At 38.2% G+C, this 21,704-nt stretch overlaps 2 protein-coding genes across 2 annotated transcripts; one reads left to right on the plus strand and one right to left on the minus strand.

Annotated features, from left to right (window-relative positions):
• Window positions 1–737: 737 nt before the first annotated feature.
• Window positions 738–6,383, plus strand: got1 (glutamic-oxaloacetic transaminase 1, soluble). Its single transcript, XM_015386166.1, has 9 exons — window positions 738–890; window positions 2,395–2,576; window positions 2,665–2,788; window positions 3,078–3,190; window positions 3,268–3,372; window positions 3,484–3,634; window positions 4,606–4,771; window positions 4,879–5,021; window positions 5,161–6,383. Exons 1-9 carry the CDS (start codon window positions 782–784, stop codon window positions 5,298–5,300), a joined length of 1,233 nt encoding a protein of 410 aa, XP_015241652.1. The 5' UTR covers window positions 738–781; the 3' UTR covers window positions 5,301–6,383.
• A 108-nt stretch (window positions 6,384–6,491) lies between these two features.
• On the minus strand, window positions 6,492–21,684 carry cnnm1 (cyclin and CBS domain divalent metal cation transport mediator 1). Its single transcript, XM_015382274.1, has 10 exons — window positions 20,245–21,684; window positions 15,374–15,517; window positions 13,713–13,853; window positions 13,429–13,598; window positions 13,204–13,303; window positions 11,899–12,044; window positions 11,176–11,419; window positions 10,095–10,199; window positions 9,470–9,565; window positions 6,492–9,107 (listed from the first exon to the last, which is right to left on the minus strand). Exons 1-10 carry the CDS (start codon window positions 21,659–21,661, stop codon window positions 9,028–9,030), a joined length of 2,643 nt encoding a protein of 880 aa, XP_015237760.1. The 5' UTR covers window positions 21,662–21,684; the 3' UTR covers window positions 6,492–9,027.
• Between the last annotated feature and the right edge of the window lie 20 nt (window positions 21,685–21,704).

Below are 21,704 nucleotides of genomic sequence, written 5' to 3' on the forward strand. Positions count from 1 at the left end.
TTTATTCTAGTTTTTCTCTTTTTTTGTCTTGTTTGGTGTTGTTGTTTTTTTCAAAATGTGAAAGCCTGTGCTTGTATTTACCTCTCTGTATATCTGCTTAGCCTGTGACACACCTGCGCACTGAGCGACAATAAACGACACTTCTATTCTGTTGTATTCTTTTTCTATTCTATTCTATTCTATTCTATTCTATTCTATTCTATTCTATTCTATTCTATTCTATTCTATTCTATTCTATTCTAGATGGTTTTAAAAAGAATTACGAATATTCTGGCACCATCTTGTGGTGACATATTGTATTGCAACAACAACCCAACCCTAGAATATGCATATAGATTAGTTGTTCATTAGTCGCAGGCTTCGATTGGACAACAGTCCTTTTATTAGAGTACAGCAGCAAATTAAACAAAATCATGAGAACAAAGGAATATAGATAGATAGATAGATAGATAGATAGATAGATAGATAGATAGATAGATAGATAGATAGATAGATTTTTTTTTTTTAAGTATGCAGACATGTAGGCCTATCGGTTTTATAGGATTGAGACAGAGAGGGTAAGACATGCGCCTAAGGTCAATGGGCCGGGAATCGAACTTCAAACTTTAACCTGCGAGAAATCAATGACGACATACCCAGAACACATTCTTATTGGTTAATCTCCTCACACCCACTGTAACGCTACAGAAAGCCGGGTTGAAGGTGAGAGTCATTTTACATCTCCTTAGCTAGCAGCTCAGGTGACAGCCCCCCGCTGCTACAGCCATCTTTAAAGGAAAACATGTCACTGTTTTGTGAGGTTCCGCAGGCAGTCCCCGTTGCTGTCTTTAAACTAACACAGGACTTCAACAACGACCCATTTCCAAATAAGGTGAACCTCGGGGTGGGAGGTAAGCTGTCCGCTGTGAAGCGTTAACCATGGTAACGGTAACCAGGGGCACCGGCTGCCGCTGCGGAGTTAAATGAGGATGTGTCATACCTATTTCTGAGACCCTCTAAACTTGGTTATCTCTATAGGGACGTTTATAAATTTTAAACTAACTTTTTTTTTTTTAAATAAATATAAATGAATTGTTACAGAAGTCAATATAATTGAAATTCAAAGAGATTGCCAAATTCATTCTGCTCAGGCAGTATGTTTGGGGAAGTTGTGACTCGGTTGAATCATATCTCCTTCTTTTTTATTTATTTATTTTTTATTTGCTGGCATACTTTAAAGTCTCCTCTCTCTCTGTGATCAACATCTTAGATTGGGGTTTAAATATCCTAACAGTGCTTTTTATTTTATTTATTATTTTTTCTTTATTTCTTTATTATTTTTTTTAGGGCCAATCTATCAATTGAGTCTCCATTATGTTTTTTTTTTTTTTATCTCATGCAAATCTTGTTGCAAGATTAAATTCCTCTTTTGTAAATAAGTAGTGTGAGAAACATTTGGCTCAGTCATGGCAGGACAAGGCCAGCCGAGTGCCACGATTAGTACTGGAAGCTGAGGCTATATAATCCCCATCCCTGTGCAAGCCACACAGTGCTACAGATGGTCAAAAGCTACTGCGCAGCTGGTCAATGTAGGCCACACAGTGCCTAATGTCACATGCAAGAAGAATCATTTGCAAATCTGAAGCAAGTAAAGTTAAAACAAATTGGAAATGATATATAAACAAAGTATTTTTCTCACAAATGCTGCAGCTTGTTTGATCTATTTTATTATTAGAACATTACTCAAAATTATTAAAAGAAAAAAACAAAACAAACTCAGTATGGGAAGGTTTAGTTGAACCTGATGAATGCTGCCAAGTTGAAAGGTAAGCTGATGAGCACTCTTGCTGGGATAAAGATGATCTAGTGTGTTCCACTCCTTATCAGTTGTTTACATGTACTTCATCAGGAAACAAAACACAACAGAAGAAAGTGCGCATATGTGAGAATCTTGCGACAGGTACCAGCTGGGGTTACCTTCTTGCTGCTGTTATTTGTTTAGGATGGCATGCATAAAGCCATTCAGTTTCATTTATTGTTTAAAATTACAGTATCTCTTATATTATGATGGAAATAACAAATAGAAATGACAAATAGTCCTTAACCTGTAAAAATAGAAATGGCTAATAATTCTTAAATAACATTACACTCTAACTTCTGTTATTGTTTAGTGCAATTAGAGCAATGTTTGTTTGTTTTTTCTTACAGATCTAGAAACCATGAAACGAAATACTTTTCTGTAAAAAAAAGAGAAAAAAAAATAGTTTTTTGTCCTCTTTTCTCATTAATTAATTTTTAATTTTTCATGTTTTTAGACAGTAATACATAAAGGATATACATGCTAATGTAGGATTTTGGGAGGAAAGATGCTGATGATTATCTGGAATAAAGATAAAGATTTTTTGTTCCCTAAAGCATACAGGACAGATGAAGGAAAGCCATGGGTTTTACCAGTGGTGAAAAAAGTGGAGAAGATCATCGTTCATGATGACAGGCTAAACCATGAGTACCTGCCCATCCTGGGCCTCCCTGAGTTCAGATCATCCTCCTCAAAGATCGTATTGGGAGATGACAGTCCCGCCATTCAGGAGGACAGGGTTTGTGCTTAAGATAAATGTTCAACACTTAAGTTTTTAATCTTTTCACCAAAAAATTTGAATGATAATCTCTGTCTGGTTCGATCAGGTGGGGGGTGTCCAGTGTCTCGGTGGTACTGGTGCTTTGAAGATTGGTGCAGAGTTCCTGAGGCGTTTTTACAATGGGAACAACAACACAAAAACACCCATCTATGTGTCCTCACCTACTTGGGGTATGCCCTGTAATACTATCATATAAACAATGGAGCATCTAAGATTGAAATGAGAATTGAATCTGCTTTATCTCTAGACAAGCCCCTTATTTCAGGACTTTGATTGGCTTACAGGTAGATATTTACACTGAGAGGCACTAGGTCTGCTAATATAATCTCTTATCAGTGATCTTTTTTTTTATCAGTTGCTAGTGAGTAACAGCACTAAATCAATCTTTATTTATCTACAGGAAGCTTTAGCAATAAAATGAACTTGTGTTGTAACAGCTGTATTTAATGTCTGTTTCAGAAAATCATAATGCCGTGTTCAGCAGTGCTGGTTTTGAGGATGTCCGTTCTTACAAATACTGGGATGCAGAGAAGAGAGGTCTTGATCTGTCTGGTTTCCTCAGGGACTTGGAAGTAAGCACATGGATATTACTTAAAGTGGAAATGTGATTATTATTTTTAATTGTCCGCTCTCACATCTTTCCCTGTAGAGTTGTCCTGAGCGCTCCATCTTTGTTCTGCATGCCTGTGCCCATAATCCCACTGGAACTGACCCCACACAGGAGCAATGGAAGCAAATAGCTGAAGTCATGATGGTATTTCTCTTAAAAACACACATACTTCTAACATTCTTTGTTTGTGCAGTATTGCTCTATGAAGGGTCATTTCCGCTGCTTTTAAGTAATGATTTATGTATTTCTCACCAGAGGCGAAAGCTGTTTGCATTTTTTGACTCGGCCTATCAGGGATTTGCCTCGGGTAACCTTGAGAAGGATGCTTGGGCTGTCCGCTACTTTGTCTCGATGGGTGTGGAAATGTTCTGTGCTCAGTCTTTCTCAAAGAACTTCGGGCTCTATAGTAAGTAACCTGCTGCAACATTGAAACTCTAAACTCCAATTTGGAAGCTATTACCAGTGATTAAAAAAGGGTCCTTTTTCTTGCAAAGTGAATGATAATGCTCATAAGGCATCCAGGCTTTTCCTGATTGTTTTTACATTACAACCACATACTTCAAAGGGTTTTATTGGTACTTTATAATAGAAATAATATGTCATTTTGAAATGACAGAAAAAGATTAAAGGGTTTTCATGTTTTCCGCAAAAATCTTAAAAAGCAACTTGCGTTTAGCGCCACTGAGTCTGTGCTTAGAACGAGCATTTGCTGTAATTCCAGCTACAGATTTGTTTCTTTGGACACCAGTAGACTAAGATTTTAATTTATTTTTTGAAAATTAACTCAGAATAAATGCAGACCTTGTGTAAAGACTATTTTTCCAGTTTCTAATTAGGTTTAGGCTTTGATTGGTCCATCAATTGATTGAAACTGTTCTATTTTAGCTTCACTATTTACTATCATTGCTTTGCAGGACAACAGACCTCTGCCTGCCTCTGTAGCCTTTCTTTCATTGTGTAAAAGGTCATTGTTTAAAATGTCTCTGTATCTACAGTCACCCCATTAGAATCATGTTTCAGGCTGGGTATAATGCAATCAAGGAATTTGGGCCCACTGTGCATAATGTTTTCCATGCAGCCCAAAATATTCTTCTCATTTTACAGAATAATTCTTTTGGAATTTCTACTTTTGGAGGCAGTTGGTTGCGCTTAATTTTAATTTTTGTCACTTAAAAGTGATTCATGTATGTGTTACCTTGTAGTGGATTATCAAATAAAATCCCAATAGAATATAGAACTGAACAAAATGTGAAAAACCTTGAAAGTTAGGAAAACTTTTGCATTTGCATTACAACACTTGCCACCTTTTTATCATGCCTGCATTATTTTATAGTATAGACATCACATTTTAAAAGGGAACTTCTGCTCATTCACCAGATGAGCGTGTGGGCAACCTGACAATCGTTGCTCAGGATGCAGATAACCTAAAGAGGGTTCTCTCCCAGATGGAGAAGATCGTCAGGACCACCTGGTCCAACCCACCATCTCAGGGAGCTCGCATCGTTGCGGTCACACTTAGCTCACCAGAGCTATTTTCTGAATGGTCAGTGTGAAACCTTCTCATAGAGTGACTCACCAAGGCTTTTCATGAGTCACAATAGCCACCAGATTTATGTTTGCTTTCAGACTCACCTGTTTTTATTCATTTAGGAAGGATAATGTGAAGACCATGGCTGACAGAGTCTTACTGATGAGGGCTCAGCTTAAAGCCAAGCTTCAGTCTCTTGGAACACCGGGGACCTGGGACCACATCACAGAACAGATAGGCATGTTCAGCTTCACGGGCCTTAACTGTGAGTTCCAGGACGTATACACACAACACTGGGGGGGTGGTTGGGGTAGCCGAATGTATAGAAGCCTGCTTGGAAACATTCACCACGGGCTCTGCAAAGAGTCAAGTGAGTCAAAACGTCCTGCTCTTTCCCTCTGCAGCTAAACAAGTGGAATACATGATAAAGGAGAAACATATCTATTTGATGGCCAGTGGTCGCATCAACATGTGCGGTTTGACCAGCAAGAACATCGACTATGTGGCCGAGTCCATCCATGAGGCAGTTACCAAGGTCCAGTAGGAGGGTCTCCCTCCTGCTGCCCCGCCCTGAGGAGACGAAGTTTGTCGCACAGATTTTGCTATTTGCTGACATTTGCAGATGGCTATCTTGAATTTAAATTCACTGTTTAGATAGGTTGAACACATTTTGAACAGAGATACTGCTGCAAGTATAGATTGTGTCCCAATACAACTTTTACATTTCCTATATGATACCAATACTGCAGCTTTGAGTATTAACCAATACGGATGTACTGAGCTGATAAGATATTAGCACAAATCATATATGCTTTTATAACTCACTTTATATTGTGAAATTTTAGCAAAGGGCTGATTTAGTTAAATTATTTAAACAGAGAACAATAATCAACAGCATTGGTTGACCCTGACCCGTGTGTTATTAACCAATGGGTTAAATAGACTTTAAACAGAAGCAGATAGAAGGAACGGAACATCCCAGTTTCTTATACCACACATGTGGTAATACATTAATTTTCATACGTTAATTTGAATGTTCGTTCTCCTCCTTTTCTTCTTCTGTTTGTATGAAAATATTAAAACATAAGAGCAGATTTACCGGGACCTGTTTAACTTATAATGCAGCTATTATGAATGACTGCTTTAAAAAGATTCATATCTGAATGACATTTTAAATGTTGTTCTCAGGAATATATTTCAAGTTTACCCATTTAAATGTATTAACCAGTGGAATCTGTAGTTACCTCCCTTGAAAATCTGCATTCATAGTATTTCTCTCAAGTCTGAGTCAGCACAAACAGCATCGATTGGTCCTAACGGGTGTCATGACTTCATAGAAATGTGTGCTCAGTGCTACAGGCTCAATGTCTCGATGTTTCCGATCCTGTCAGGTTCTTACTGGTTATTGTTTACCCTTCACAGCACAGACTAGCTCTTGTGTAATAGTGTTGTTCCTGAAAAATAAAAAACTAATGATCTACCAGCCTGCTATCACCTCTCTATGAGCAGCACAGTTATAAACAGACTGATAAGTGATTTAATTTAGGTGGAGAGTCCTGATAAGTGGGTCATTCTCAATAAAAACCCAGTGTTATGTTTGCATTGTTTCTAAACCTGTTGATGAGAGTCTGTCTTTTGCATCTATCTTTACAACCTTCCTGTAAATCAAATAAAAAATATATCAAAGTTTGCATTTCGAAATCAATTTAATTTAGAAAAAGTAAACAGTGGAAACAAATCAAACTCAACAAGAATAACAGGTCACTACATTTATTAATATATTATTTATTTAATGTCAAATGATATGTTTCTTTGCATCTTCATATAATCCCCTAGTTTTCTCTTTTATAATCCAAAACATGCTACCAGTCCCAACTAATCTGAAAAATCTCTAAATGCATTTGACTTCACACTCAAATCCTCTGAGTCAGCTGTCAAATCAGGAAACTTTCACCCCTGTGTGTCCTGTGTCTGTGGGATCATTCTGAGTAGCTTAGCTGTGCAGGAGCCTTTGTACGTACGCTGTTGTACCAGGCAGAATGAATGAAGTCACAGAACGTCCCTAAACACACAACCTCCGTTTGAAGGGACGGGGCATAGGCTTTTGACGTCAGTGTGTGTTCAATTGCTTTCGTCAGTCAAATCTCTGTCTGCAATGCGTTATGCAGAAATCCAGGCACAATTTCAGAATGCAGATCAGCAAAACTCCAACCTTAATCTCTTATTTTAAAACACTGCATTATTGTAGTAACACAGGATTATGTGAGTAGTTTTACTGACATTTCTTTCAAACAACCTCTGTCCTCTAGTCCCTAATTATGATCTCTTAAAGCAACCTTTAAATCAAGGTTTCTTTGTCACATGAAGGCATTATTTGTTAGCCTGCAGACTTTGTCAGACTTATAAATTCCACTCCGACTACCGACTGTGCTTTAATAGGGAGTTTCATATCTTTTTACATTAGCATGCATAAGAGAAACAGGACCTTTGTGGGGTCAGTCTTATGGTATATGGAACAAAGACAGACATGCAGGTATACAGTGTTTTCCAAAAGTATTCACAACTCTTTCCCTAATCTTTTTATCAGGCTACAACCCCAAACTCATATATGATTTATTGAGATTTTATCTCTTAAAGCAACAAAAAGTAGTGCACAACTGTGAAGTTGCAGGAAGTCAATATAAATTTTTCAATTTGTGTTAAAAGAAATATGTAGATAGTGTGACAGTCATTGGTATCAAGCCACCTTTTACTTGATGCTTCGAAATATAATAAAAAATATAGCCTTAATTGGTCACTCAAACATTAAATAATTAAGTGGATTAAGAATATTAATAACTGAACCAGAAACAGCATTAAGAAATCTATGATGGATCTGGAAGAGTGAAGTGATTCATGGGGGTTGGATCCACTGAGGTTTAGGTTCACTTTCGAACAGGACGGTGACCCTAAGCATACAGTCAGATCAAACATCTTCATATGCAAGAATCTCCAACTCTAGACCTGTAGAGAATAGTGGACTGCATCTAAAACGGTTTGAGGTATTTAATGAAGAAAGGGTAAAGTCTTTGCATGTGCAAAGCTGGAAATGCATGTTCCTCTGGTTATATATATGTATATGAAAGCCAGTCTTCCATTTTACAGTTATTCACTTTTTTTATTGAGCTATTTAATAAAATCTGAATAGGTAGAAAGCTTGTGGTTGCACCATGGTAAACTATTAAAAAGTTCAAAGGCTGTGAATACCTTTGATGGCACTGCAGCAGATACTTCTTCAATAATATCTGTTTGGATCCTGAGATCCTTAGCTTATTATTAGCTGGTGTCTACAGCTTGAATGAAAATTATCGGAACATTTAAAACTCCCTTAAAACAGACTATATGCAGGTAAACCAACTGGACTGTTTTATTAAACGTGTTCAAGTTGGTGGAAAGATGATTTTTTTTATGGATAAAAGCTTTGCAGTTCTGCTCATTCGGCTACTGTAGACATAAATATTGTGATGGTAAAAACAGAAGAACTTTCAGAAAAGAAAGTTACGTTCATCTGAATCTGTGAGATTAAAACTTCACATTGTTATTTTTGTATCGCATTCATAATTCTGACACTTTCATATAAAATTAGTTAAAAACAATATTCAATTTCACCTCATTTCCTTACAGCCAGGCTTAAGTTTGGCAATTTTATGGCTTTTAAGAAGCTAAGTAAAAATTGTGCTCCCGTTTTGGCGGCCCCTTCTATCTGCCCTTGTGTGCTCTGCTGTGCTGGCAGTATTTCAGGCCCCTTTTGGTATCATCTGAACAGCTCCTTGTGCAAATATTTTCATAATGTGAGTACTATTGCACAGTTGTCGTAAAGCGAGAGAAAAATAAATGAACCCTGTTTATATTTAAATACTTTGTTGTTCCAGTGTAGGATACTTAAACTACAAATGACAACTTAAATATGGCTATCAACATCAGGAATGTACGGTACCTACCATTAAAAGGAATCATGGACAAGGCTTGCACTGTAAATGTGGATAAAACTGAAAGGGTTTCATGCAGCCCAGTGAAAGACTTCAGTTGTTATATATGCTTTTACAATTTGTCTCACCAAGTTCTAAATTTTAGGCAAACAGGGGGCAGAATGTGTTGATGGGGTCCTGAGCATTTATAAGTGGCTGAAGAGAAGGTGGATCAAGTCTGAAGAATGTTTAAGTACAAATAGCATCCAGGAAAGGACCAGTAGGAAAGGGGGTGATTCATCCTTCCTTCCTCATGTTGCTGGCCTAGCTTGTTACCGATGGTTGCTCCGAACCCTCCTCCAAACTCTGCTCTCCATCTCGAGACTTTTTTCTCCTCTTGTTACCTAGAAACAGAGGGGAATATGGTAATCTGACTGGCTGACATCACTGTCTTTCTCCATATGCCATCACTCAAATGAAGTATATTCCTTCACTTTAACATTTCTCTCAAATGGTTGAATACAGCTGAAGCAAAAATGGAAAAATAATAAGACAGCCTGAGTCATAAATCTGTGCCAACAAGAACAGCTGCATCTGGAGGAGCCGCTCAGTAGGAAGCAGTGGGCTGCATTATAGAGACACAACACGTCACGTGTTGCTAGGAGACGCTTGGGACCATTGCTGCAGCTGGCAGAAAAGTTCAGGCACATCTGACAGCGTGTGTGGGTGGTAGCTGTGGTATCGCTGCTCATGATGAACTACTCACTCAGTTTACGAAGGAGCTTCTTCCCGATGTTCTCCTCTGAGCTGGACAGAGACAGGGAGCTGATGAAAGGGGAGGTTGACGGCTCTGTAGGCACATCTGTAACAAGCATGAAAGCCGTGACATTATAAACTAAAGTCATACATAGGTCTGAGAACCAAATAATTAGAGTATAGAAACAAATATAACAGAGTACAGAATTAAAAGCCTAATGAATCTTTAAATTAAGAATTGATTTAGAAATATAAAGCAAAACCAAAGCCCCAAAGATCATGAGAGTTAGACTTTTGCAGTCATGTTTTTTTCACAAACATTATTTATAAATTGATATACATTTTTGGACTTCTCATTGAGCATGTGTTGATTAGATTTTACAAAACAGTGTTTCCATTCTGCAATTTGATTTTGGTCCAATGCTATCCTTGTATTAACAAAAATACATTTGGCTGTTTAGTGAATATTGGTTTTAAATTTCAACTTTTTGATTTGTCTATCTGTTCCAACAGATATTAAAAAAAAATCTACAAATGTGGCTAATCTCCCCTCACTCAGCGTAAAAGTCATTGAAAAAAAATACATTTTCCACAAGTAGAACACAAGCTGCTTTTAGGAGTCAGCAGCCTGTTACCATCGTCAGGTGAATTCTCTGGTCGGTCCTCATGGATGTAGGGGATCTCATCCATGCGAAGGAAAACTGTATCATTTGGACTCCTCTGCCCATCAGATTTACTGCCTGTTTGGAGGGAAAAATAAGACCAGTTAAACAGTTAGCATGAAAGCAGCAGCTTGTTTGTCGCTCTGCCTGTAGAGGGAGGTAAAGAACCACCTATTTACTCTTAAATGAACTTCTGAGTGGTTGAGTCAAAGATTTAATATGAGAGGACAAGAATTAGGATTGTAGACTGAACTGAAACTAGATACTGCAAGTGGAAAGGGTTGTATCTCTAAATACTGTAACTTACTGCTTTAACTACTTGCTAGTGATGCAGATCTGTCCGATAAACCGATAAACAAGCATCAGCACAGTCCCAGCAACACAGTAGACATATTGAAGGTTAAAATGTTCATGGGAAATTGAAAAACTATAGAAAATGGATCTATACCAAATTTGAAAAAGCATCCATGAGAATACTTCCCTATAATCTGTATTTCTGCTGAAAAAGAAAACATTTCATTTTTTTGCAACTTCATTACTAGTTTTTTGTTTTGTTTTTCTGCACAAGGTATTTAATATTATTATCTCCATTATAGATAAGGTAACTGAAATTAAACTCAGTTAAAGGTTATGTCGGCGGATGGAATGATGGTCAGATGGAAGCCTTCTAGAAACATCAACAAAGTGATGTCTGTGCAAAATCAACCTGTAGAAACTATTCACTCTATTAAAAGTTAAATGATAAATATTGTTGATACAACAGCTTTTATTGAATGTCAAACATTTGTCACAACAATTTCTTTCAGTCCCCAATTTTTTTGTTTGGTTTTGATTATTATTGTATTTTTTTTCTCTCTGTTCAATGCTTAAACATTAGTATTTTTATGTTGTTGGTTAAGCAATATTTTCCACTTGGTTTATTTTTTTTTCTTATAAAATCCTTATTATCTTTTGCATAAATAGTGTCACAGTAATGACATTTAGACTAACTCCAATCAAGAAAACTTTACAGTCAACTCTTTTTGTCAAAGTTTACTTATTGTGAATAACTTACGAACAATGCGGTTTCTCTCGTTGAGCTGCGAGGTGCTGTGAAGGCCACCGTATGGATGGAGGCGTGTTAAGCGCCCCAACCCCAGTCGAGTGTGCATGCTCATAAGCGGGAGGGCGATGCTGTTTGAGCGAGCCTCTGGGCCCTTGGGTCTTCCTTTAATGTCAGGACCCATAGTATCTGGGGTCTGAGGAGTGCTGTCCATCCGCGTGGCTGTCATTGCATTCTGGTAGTGGTTCCTGGTGATCTGTGGCATTTAATACATTTATCATAATTCTGTTTGCATGCAAGACTTTTGTCATTACTATAAATCAATGCATTCACTAAAATATAGGCCATATTTGCACAACAAGGGTTAGGAGAAAGGGCATATCCGCTAGGTGAAGTCAGTACAGTCCTCTTGAAATGGAGCTCAATTATCCTTGGTGATTAGGGGAAGGAGGCTGTGGGGAGGAAAGTCTGAGGGACAGGATGTCTGTGTAAAGTCAAAATCTACGATTCGGACATATCAAAGGCAAAATCTGCACCGGAGAAAGAGTGCACATTATTCAAAATTCAAAGTGTGGTAAAAGTGTGGTTTTCTTGTTTAAGGTTGTAAGTTATAGCCCTTAATGTACAGGAAGTTAGAGATTTGAGGTTATAATTACAGGAAAATTAAGGTTTAATTTAGTGAATAATAATAGTGTTTATTTTCCTTTTGTTTCTGTGCGTTTAAAGACCCCAAACCTTGATGATCTGCAGGTCTGTGAGCTGTCGTACTGAGTAGTCTGGTAAATAAGCCCCTCCGCCTGCTGTGAGCTGACCCACGCTGCCCCCATTCAGTAACGAGTCTGACTGGTTCAGGCCGCTGCTCCGAGAACTGTATCTCTGGGCTGAAAAGAAAAGTGAAAAAAAACCACAGAGTTTGTCCATGTAAAGTAAATTGCCATTAAAAAACAGCATTAATTTTAAGTTTTTAGGTTTTATTTATCTATTTTTTGTTTTAAGATTGCATTGTCGCGATTAGGTTTTGTCTGCCCTGATCAAGCTTGGCAGGCAGCTTCAGGGGGTCCTAAAGAATGACTGATGTGTCTGTTTTTAAGCTCCTAAATCCTACTGAAATATTTCTGCATCATTCTGTTGAGCTGTGAGTTTTATCTGGTAGACTATACCAAATACATCTGTAAATCCTTTATTTAGCTCTAAAATAGGATAGGGATGCATTCTCTTAAATATGGTCCTAAAATAATCAATTCTGTAGACATTGGATCCATCCATGTAGAATCTTATGTGACATACCAATACAGAGTAATTAAGCAAAAGCAATGGGATACGCTCCCAACTTTGCAATATCTCTGTGCTGTTTATCAAGTAAAATACAAATGAAAGATTTTAAGGAAAAAAGCTTCTGGTTATAATGTGAATAAATATGAGAAAGGTCAAGATTTATTTTGCTCGGTGCTTAACCACGTTTACAATTTTAGTTTGACATAAAATTTGTGCCAGTTCTACAAAATTATTTTTATAATTCAATGTCTTTTGTAATTTCAAAAATGTCTTTAAAAATACCCCTTTGACTCAAAAAGAGAAGAAAAAATATAAAAGCTACAGTTTTTACCAAATCATGTACCAGTTTCTGCTTCAGTGAAATTTTAAACATATAATCTACTAAAATATGACTTTCTGAATATTTAATAGGAGCTTACAAATATATTTAGGCTCAACTTAAGGATCAGATGTTAAAATGAGCCTGCAGAAGAGATCAGAGAGAGAGACTGTATGGCAGGATTCTGCTTGCTCTGCAATCTTAGCTGGATTTCCCATAATCTTGAGCAGGTCAGGCCCCTCCACTGGGAAATTCTCTGAAAAAGCTTCATTTAATTACTTTCTTCTCACGGCTTCTTCCACAGCTCCTGTATCCTGACAGATACCCAGCTGCATTAAGACAGCAATATTGTTCTACTCTATTGCAGCAGTGAAAACCAAAGTCTTCTTTATGCTGCCATCATCATCCCTTTGACATCAAGTTCCCTGTAACATGTTGATTCTCACCAGTTGGCGGAGGTGGGATGAGTGCTGGCATGCCATAGTAGGAAAAGGCTCCATTTTCAAACCGAAGAGCTTCCTTCCCTATTTCCACCTCCACCCGTCCCTGCATTGAGAACACATTGATATGGATTAAGCTACCTCAGTAGTCCTTATTGATTTTATTACTCATGGAATGAAACATCCTTATTCGATATAAACATCTATATGAAGCAGTGAACTGAAATTGACCTGCAAAATGAGGATGAAGTAGTCAACGGGTTTGTTTCTCTGATAGAGATAGTGTTGAGGAGCATGTTTGTTCTTGGAGTCGAACTTGAGTTCCTGCACGACACTTGGATGTTTGATGAGGCGCAGCAGGATCTTTTCTGAAAGGTGACACAACCTGAAGGGCTCCACTTCTACAAAACAAATTTAGAAAAAACACAAATGCATGAAAACAAGAACCAGAGACACGTTTTTTTTGCACATCTTTTTCTTATCTTTTCGTGAGGTGTTAACCCAGCTCATATTACCTGTACTCAAGAAGCGATGTGTTGCAAGCAGAAGCTGGGGAGAGATCTTCACTTTTAGCTCATTTTCACCAAGTTTGAATATAGAGAAGTCCTGCTGCTTCCTCTCATGGTGGGACACCCTCCTCTTGGTCCGATTGTCAGCTATGAACCAGATATTGGATGCATATTTTTTTTAAAAGGACGGTATATGCTGCAGATGGAAACTTTTCACTAAAATGCTGCCGTGGTTTATGATTATAGAGATATAAGGGACAGAAAACACATTTATGAGTAAAATAGTTGAGTGACAGCCGTTCTGTGTGTACTGATACTGATATCCTTTAAACATTTTAACAACCACAAATTTAAATATCATTTCTAAGTTGCACATTATTGCAAAGTGAAACAAAATATGGTTTCCAATTTTGTTGGATGTAAAATTACTACTGAACATTTTAAAGCATTTTATTACCAAATATCTTCGTGGTAAAACAGTGTTTATGATGCCATCATGCTTTTTGATAGTGTTTCTTATAAGGTCTTTATTAATGATAGGTTGAAGGCATCTTTAAAAATACCCACTTAGATAAATGCAGCGATAAATTGTTTGGTAGAGTATCACTTAAAGTGGACTAAATAATCTTTAGATTTTGATTTGTTAAAACTATGCATTGATTTGTTCCTTAGTCATGTTAAAAACAATTTTGTTGTTTTACAAAATAAATTCTCAATAATACAATATGTATGTTGTCAATGGTAAAAACTAGAAAAATTGGCATTAAAACATATGTAAGCACTCTACCTGAGATTAACCCTTGATAATATATCTAATGCTTTTAAACAACAAGTTTTTCAGCATTACCTGAACAGTTTTTACAACTGCTGTTAAACTGTAAAAACTGTTTTCATCGTAATGGCAGTGAATGATGGATTAGATATGAAATGAAGTGTGTTTGGCATTCAAATGCCTCGCTGTCAAGAGCTTATCCAGCCAATTAAAAATGAGCCGCTTATAGTGCTTATCTGTGAGACGTGGTCATTTATTTACGTTAATTAATTGTGCATCAAAAAGGATAAGGGGATGTCAGGCTAGATGATGCAACACCAATAAATTGATTTAAAAAATGAGAGCGTGTGGGGAGAGGATGATTCTGATCTAAGTACTGTCAGGTCCCAAAGGTTAAAATTAATAAGCTTTTGAGAGCAATCCATTGTTTCATAAATAACTGTAGGATCTGTAGGACCTGTCTGCATGCTCAGGGGATTTATTTTTTACGTCATGAAAGGGATTGGAACATCTGTTTTCTGTCAATGTTTTAGGCTGGAGTAATCTGTAGTGTAACGATATTAGAGGTATTTATTTTCCACAAACTGGCCCCACTAAAATCAAATCATTGTTGTTTAAACACGACAGCCTAATTGGGTATTGTTGCAAATCATGTCTACCCCTTTATGAGTATATGTAGAGCTATATAAAGAGGAGCTGGCATCATGACAGATTATATGATGCCAAATTAAAACCTTGAAAATGTTTCCTGCACTTCATTAGTGAAAAAGTGGTTCAACCTGTTACTAGTAAGGTGTACCTGATAAAATGAGCATACTTTATGATGGAAGTCAGAAACTATAAAACCAAAACAATGACGTTGTGATTGTGCTTTATAAAGTGTGCATATACGTACTGTACAAGTCTGTCTCATCCACAATCTCAGACTTGATGATTTCTTCAATCACATCCTCCAGTGTCACAATGCCCATCACTTCATAGAAAGGGTCCCCCTCGCCTTCACTGTTCACCCTCTGCACAACAGCCAGGTGAGACTTCCCTGCATTCATGAGAACAGACAGAGGGAAAGTGAAGCTGAGCTAAAATCTGCTTGTGCAATGTGTTGGAGCGGGACATCACTGGATTAAAAATAGCTCTGAGCAAACAGCCTCCAACTGGTCAAGATGAAAATCAACACAGACTGTTGAGACACCATGAACATTCAAGGGTAAATCTAGCTCAGATGTTGAGCTTTGAATAAAAGCCGTATCAGGATTGTGCTCATGTGTGTTCTTAGGACAAACAATCAGTCTAGAGCAATTTTTGGCAACTTGGAAAACCTGACCCATTACATAAAACACTGAGATTGCAAAGATTTATGATGCCTGCATGTGTCAAATTAACTTAGCAATGCTGCTGTCACCTCTGTAAAAACAAAACATGGCCACTTTGTGCACTCATGAGCAAACCTTCCACTCAGAATGCCCACTCACAACATGTCTTCCAGACCCAGTCACACAACTAGCCCACAGCATCCCTGCATGTAGTCTGCAAACTAAATGTGACAAGAAGTCAATGTTGCCACAACCTTGAATATCACAAAGGGAAACAGGAGAAACGACACACAGCTTTTTTTCATTTCATTTCATTTCAAGGAAAACATATTTTAAACATGCAGCTGCAATAATACAGTTTAACACATACCTTTTTTTTTTCTCAAGAAACACGTCAGCTTGGTGACTAGTAACGTTACCCAACCAGATTTACGTCATTTGGACACACATTTCATGGAAATAGTCTCCAGTCTTGCATAGAGGCTAAAACTGCAGGAGAGGGGCTGATTTAGGGGATCTCTGCCAGGGGATAAAAAGAATGCTTTAATCCAGTCCAACGAGGAAGGACAAAAATCTGATTGACTGACTGACATGCAGCCATCTTCACATATTAGTCTGTAGCAGAGTGAGTTTAGCTGAGACAGCAAGGCTGTGCCCAGAGCTCAGGTCAGCATGTCTGAATAGCACAGGTGATGCACAGGAGGGTTTGCCATCAGCTGCTGATGCTCCCATGAACTGCATTACATCATTCACGTGTTACATAATGCTCATGCATAGTGACACACACCCAGCACGCTCACAAGTGAAGACACTCTTGCCTGGGGTGAAACTGGGTCCTCTGTGGATGTTCTTTTCACAAATACTTCTGCTCCAGCAGTTTCCCAGACTCCTGTGTTCTATTTTTGAAAATCATCTGTTCTTGTAGGCTGTGCATTTATTTTTGGTTACATTTTCTGCATAAGAACATCCATAAAAAAAATGTTTGTTTAAATATGCAGGAATAGAACAGCTTACGGCAAACATTCAGTTGGAACTGAGTGTTGTCTAGTTATTCATATTTTTATGAATAACTAGACATGGTCAAACTATTTATACACAGATAAATAGTTTCACCAAACTAAAATAACAGAATCTAAGTGATTATTTACACACTGATGAATTAGTAATGGCAAGCCAGTAACATATGCTGCAAAACTGCAAAATTCCTTAATTCTTAAGGTAACACGTAGAAGCCTGTGTTTTTTTAACAATCCTAGAGAATAAATAATACCCTTCTAAGGTATTTTTCCACTTTTTTAATGAAATAGTTTATTGTTTATTTGATTTTGAATTTGGGGGATAGCTCTTTTTTAATACAATGGATAAAATCCAATATTACCTGACTTCTGTGGTTCTGGTTTAACAGGATTTTGCATCATTTCATTAGTCACCCAAGGTCCTCTAACAAAGAGATTTGTGAAAATCGTTTTTGACTGTTTTTTCCTGAATGAATTAGAAACTCTATCATTAGCAAAACAGCTATCTTGCTATCAAAGTTTCTTTAGATTCCCCCCTTGATTTAAAAAATGTCTAATTTGTGTTTTTCTAGCAACTGAATGCACCAAAGATTTAAATTTGATAAGAAGACATGATTAGACTGAGACTGCAGACATTTTCTGCAGATCAAACTCAATTAGTACTGCATTTGAGAGAAAACTAAATAAGTTAATAAAAGTTCCTCCGTATGTCTCTTCATTCTGTCCTCACTTATTCTTTTTTAAATTACTGATGACATTTTCATTCCCCGCTGAAGCTCCAGCCTGACCGAACCCCTGCTCATCACCCCTCTCAGTGAGACATCAGGTCAAGCTTCCAGCTGAGCTTCCTGAACAGCAGGATTGTTAATCCTTGAGAGAACAGAGGGAAGCAGGAAAGAGGGAAAGCAAAAGGTTGGAGTTGAATTTTTCATGATTTACTCTGCAGGCTTAGCAATGAAAAGCGATAATGAAAGACCCTTAAAGCCTAAGTGGGTTCAGATATATTGGAAATTTAAAGGGGAATCTTGACTTTACCTTTTATAACTCTGACATTCAAACAACAGGAATCAACAAATAGAGAGAGAGAGAGATAGATGTATAGATATATATATATAGATGGATAAAGAAAAAAAAAATGTTTTTCCAAAAGTTGAGCTGATCTCTTTCCCCTAAATGCCCACTTGCCAAAGCTTAATGCTGCCGTTATCATTCTCAACAGAAAAAAAATTAAAGTAAAAGCAAAAGAATTCATTTCTGTTGAACGTTTTAATTGTTGCAATGAATTTTAATGTATTTTGTTGGGTTTTTGTGTGACAAAGTGACATGATTATGGAAGAAAAAGTATTTTTTCCCATTTCCATAAATAAAAAACGGAGGTATAGCATGTATACTGTAATTGTTCCGCCTTCAATTAATCAACAAAATGTAGATTCACTCTGGAGCGAACAAACTGGAGACTATGTAACAACATCAATTTTTAAATTTTTCCAAAGATTGCTTGAATTATTCCATATTCTGGTTGTATGCTGAGGGTTTTTCCCCCTGGAAGATGAACCTCCAGCTCACTCTCAATCCTTTGGAAGCCTTTAAAAGGCTTTCTAGTGTTGCTCTACATTTAACCTCCTCTATTTTCCCATCAACTATTACCAGTCCCCCTCTCCCTGCTAAAGAAAACAATCCCACAGCATGACACAGGCTAAAATATTTAATTTTGAACACATCCGACCACTCAGTTGTTACCATGGACCTCTTGGCCTCCTCCAAATGAATGCTTCTCTAACTTTGTCTGTAACTGCCTCTAAGTCTATATTGGTTTGAGTTCTCAGACAGTTTCCAGAATGTCTGTATCAGCATATGAAGGGCTGTATATCATGGTATGCTGCGATTCTACACACTTTTATTTGAAAACCACCTTATAGAACCATGCAGTCTTTTTTTTTATCTATCTTAGTAAAAGACTGTACTTGGTATTGGGCTTTCACAGAAATTTCAGTACTATATGCAGTAACACACTGAAGCCAGTATTTATAAAGATTAATGGGTAACAATAATTTTGCAAGGTACATTGAATTTCAACCCTTAAATAACAGTTATGCCTCATGATTTAAGTTTATTTTATGCTGAAAGTGGAGCAGCATGAACTGTTTGACTCAACATCTACTATACATGTTGTTAAGCGATATCTTCAAGCCCTGAGACATGTTCTCCCAAAACTGAACAAATGTCATCTTTATAAGAGTCAGAGTCCCACAATCAGTCAGCATAAATTATTAATGGGCAATGCATGTGTGAGTAAGAGGAAGAAGTCAAAAATATAAGTTTGTAAAAGTTGCATTTAAAAAGAAAGTAAAAAGAAAAGAGCTAAAACCAAAAACAGATCTTTGAAACAGTAATTGGTTGTGCTACCCTTAAAGGCAACGATGACACAGCATTTATAACTGTCCTTTTATGGCATTTTTTGTTCCACTCATCTTTGCAGAATTATCTTAATTTTGTTGCACTGGATGTTTTTGTTTTTTTTAAATAGTCTGTTATTTGTTATGGGACAACATTTCCATCAATAATGCTTCCTTTTTGCTATATCTCAGATTAGTTTATGGTACGGCACTCACTTCTACGGTCCACTTATTTCTTATTTTTTCACCAAATATTTTACAGTCATGGAAATTGTCAAGATGATTTTGGCCAATATGGCTTTTGTGTTGCTTTTAATATACAGCAGAGTATAGGACGGCTTGTATGGAAGTGCTCTTTGACCTGTTTCCTGACTCACTGATTTCTTAACATTAATAGCGTATATTTTAGTGCACTTTATGCAGTTAATCAGATTTAGTGTCTCAGTTAAGGAAAGTTTTTTTGTCCAGTGAAGCAAAAGATGTGGTTAGGTACAGTTCAATCTGATTTAAGGTAACAGGATTAGTCTGATGATCTATTTATTTGATGATCAGGAACATTTGAGTGTGTGCGTGGGTGTGTGTGTGTGTGTGTGTGTGTGTGTGATAAAAAAAGGGACAATAAAAATGAGAAATGGTTTAAAATGAAGTTCAGGGGGCTGTATTCACTCATAACAAATTCTTAAGATGTCTCCACTATGGTTCTTGGTATTTTCTAACCCCTGGCTGAACCATATGCACTGTGTGACACTGTCTCACATTTCACATATGGCTTTCAGTGTTCTGGGGATCAAAGTGCTTTACTGGTAGATGAACTTTAAGCCAATGAACTGATGTATACAATGACTTCTGTGGGGAAAATTTAGTTTTTAGAGCATAGTCACTTCAAAGGACATTGAACTCCTAGGTGGAAGGATGTCTCCAGTGGTTTGCTTCAAACCATGTGGCGCCTCACCCATTTTAAACTGATTTCTCACTCATGTGAAACACAGAGGAATTTCCACAAAAAGACCTCTTGAGTTTTTTTTTTTTTTTTTGGTTTACCTCTCTTGAATTCTTCCAGCATCACATCCAGTTTGGTGTCATTGAAGACGCAGTGCATGGGATGCTTGTAGAACTGTGTGATTGTTTTAAGGGGAGTACAGTCATCCGGATCAACGAACGCCAAGTCTTTAACGAACAGAATGTCCACGATGTTGGACCTGTCGTTCTCGTAGACCGGAATTCGGGTAAATCCGCTTTGCATCACATCGGACATGGTGCAGAAGTCCAGCACTGCATCTGATGAAAGCATGTAGCAATCTGACAGCGGGGTAAGCACATCCTCCACGGTTTTTGTCCTCAGCTCCAGGGCTCCCTGGATGATGTTTAGCTCCTCCTTGACCAGGTCATGATAAGGGTCGGTGACGCGCAGCATAGCCACCAACTTCTCCCTAGTGTAAAAGCTGCTGATCTCCTGGTGCAGCATGATGTCCAGGATCTTGGAGACCGGGTAGGCGATGGGAAAGAACACGAGCATCAGAAAGCGGGTGGCGCACAGAGTTTTGGAGGCGATGGCGAGGCTATGCCTGGACGCAACGGAGTGAGGTAATATTTCCCCGATAAAGAAGATCCCCAAAGTGCATGAGGCAGTTGACAAGGCAGTCATTCCTAAAATCTGACACATCCACACCACAAAACAGGTATTTGTGAGGACGTTACCCAACACCACTGTGCAAAGGATGTAGTTCCCATGTTTACGCACGGATTCTATTTTCCCTGCGTATTTCTGCTCTTTCTCCGTGCCACTGTTCTGCAAGACCCGGAGCTCCACTGGGTCAAGAGCCAGCATGCTGATGTTCAGCCCACTGCACAGGGCTGACAGCGCTAACAAAAGCACAGAGACCCCGGTCTGGAGCCAAACATCTGGCTCCGGAGGTTTCTCCACCACAGCCAACCAGAAGTCTTTGGTCCTGAAGTGCTCCCATTTCACTCCATCAAAGGCGCACATGGAGTAATATTTGATCACCTCATCTCTGCGCAAGTCTTTGACCAGCAGTTCAACCAGAACAGAGTTGTGACTTGAAGCGGATCTAAAGGAGCCCATGAGTTCTATGTCGGAGCTCCGGGAGCTTTCATCCTCACACAGTTTCTCATCGGACCGGAGCCCCTTCCCCGCATCCCCAGCTATGCCGCTCGGTTCTTCTATGAAGGCGATCCACGGAGCGGCAGGTTTCCCGCTGATATTCCCGCTGTTGGGATGCTCGGAGAAGTAAACCCTCAGCATGAAGCGTGTCCCCTCTTTCGCTCTCAAAATCCCGTCCTGCACGGACAGATCCCCGCTCTGAGTATCTTCGGGCCGAACGCCGAGCAGCGCAGCAACTGGAGCGGGCAGGGATGAGAGAGAGATGGTGAGGAAGAGGAGGGAGAGCCGGCGCGGATGCAGGATGCAGCAGTGAGCATCCGCAGCATCCACAGCCATGGTGCTGAATGAGCTGAAGGACGAGGGAGAATTAGGTCACGTG

The sequence above is a fragment of the Cyprinodon variegatus genome, unplaced genomic scaffold (assembly GCF_000732505.1).
Source record: "Cyprinodon variegatus isolate N-32 unplaced genomic scaffold, C_variegatus-1.0 Scaffold1, whole genome shotgun sequence".
Lineage (NCBI taxonomy): Eukaryota > Metazoa > Chordata > Actinopteri > Cyprinodontiformes > Cyprinodontidae > Cyprinodon > Cyprinodon variegatus.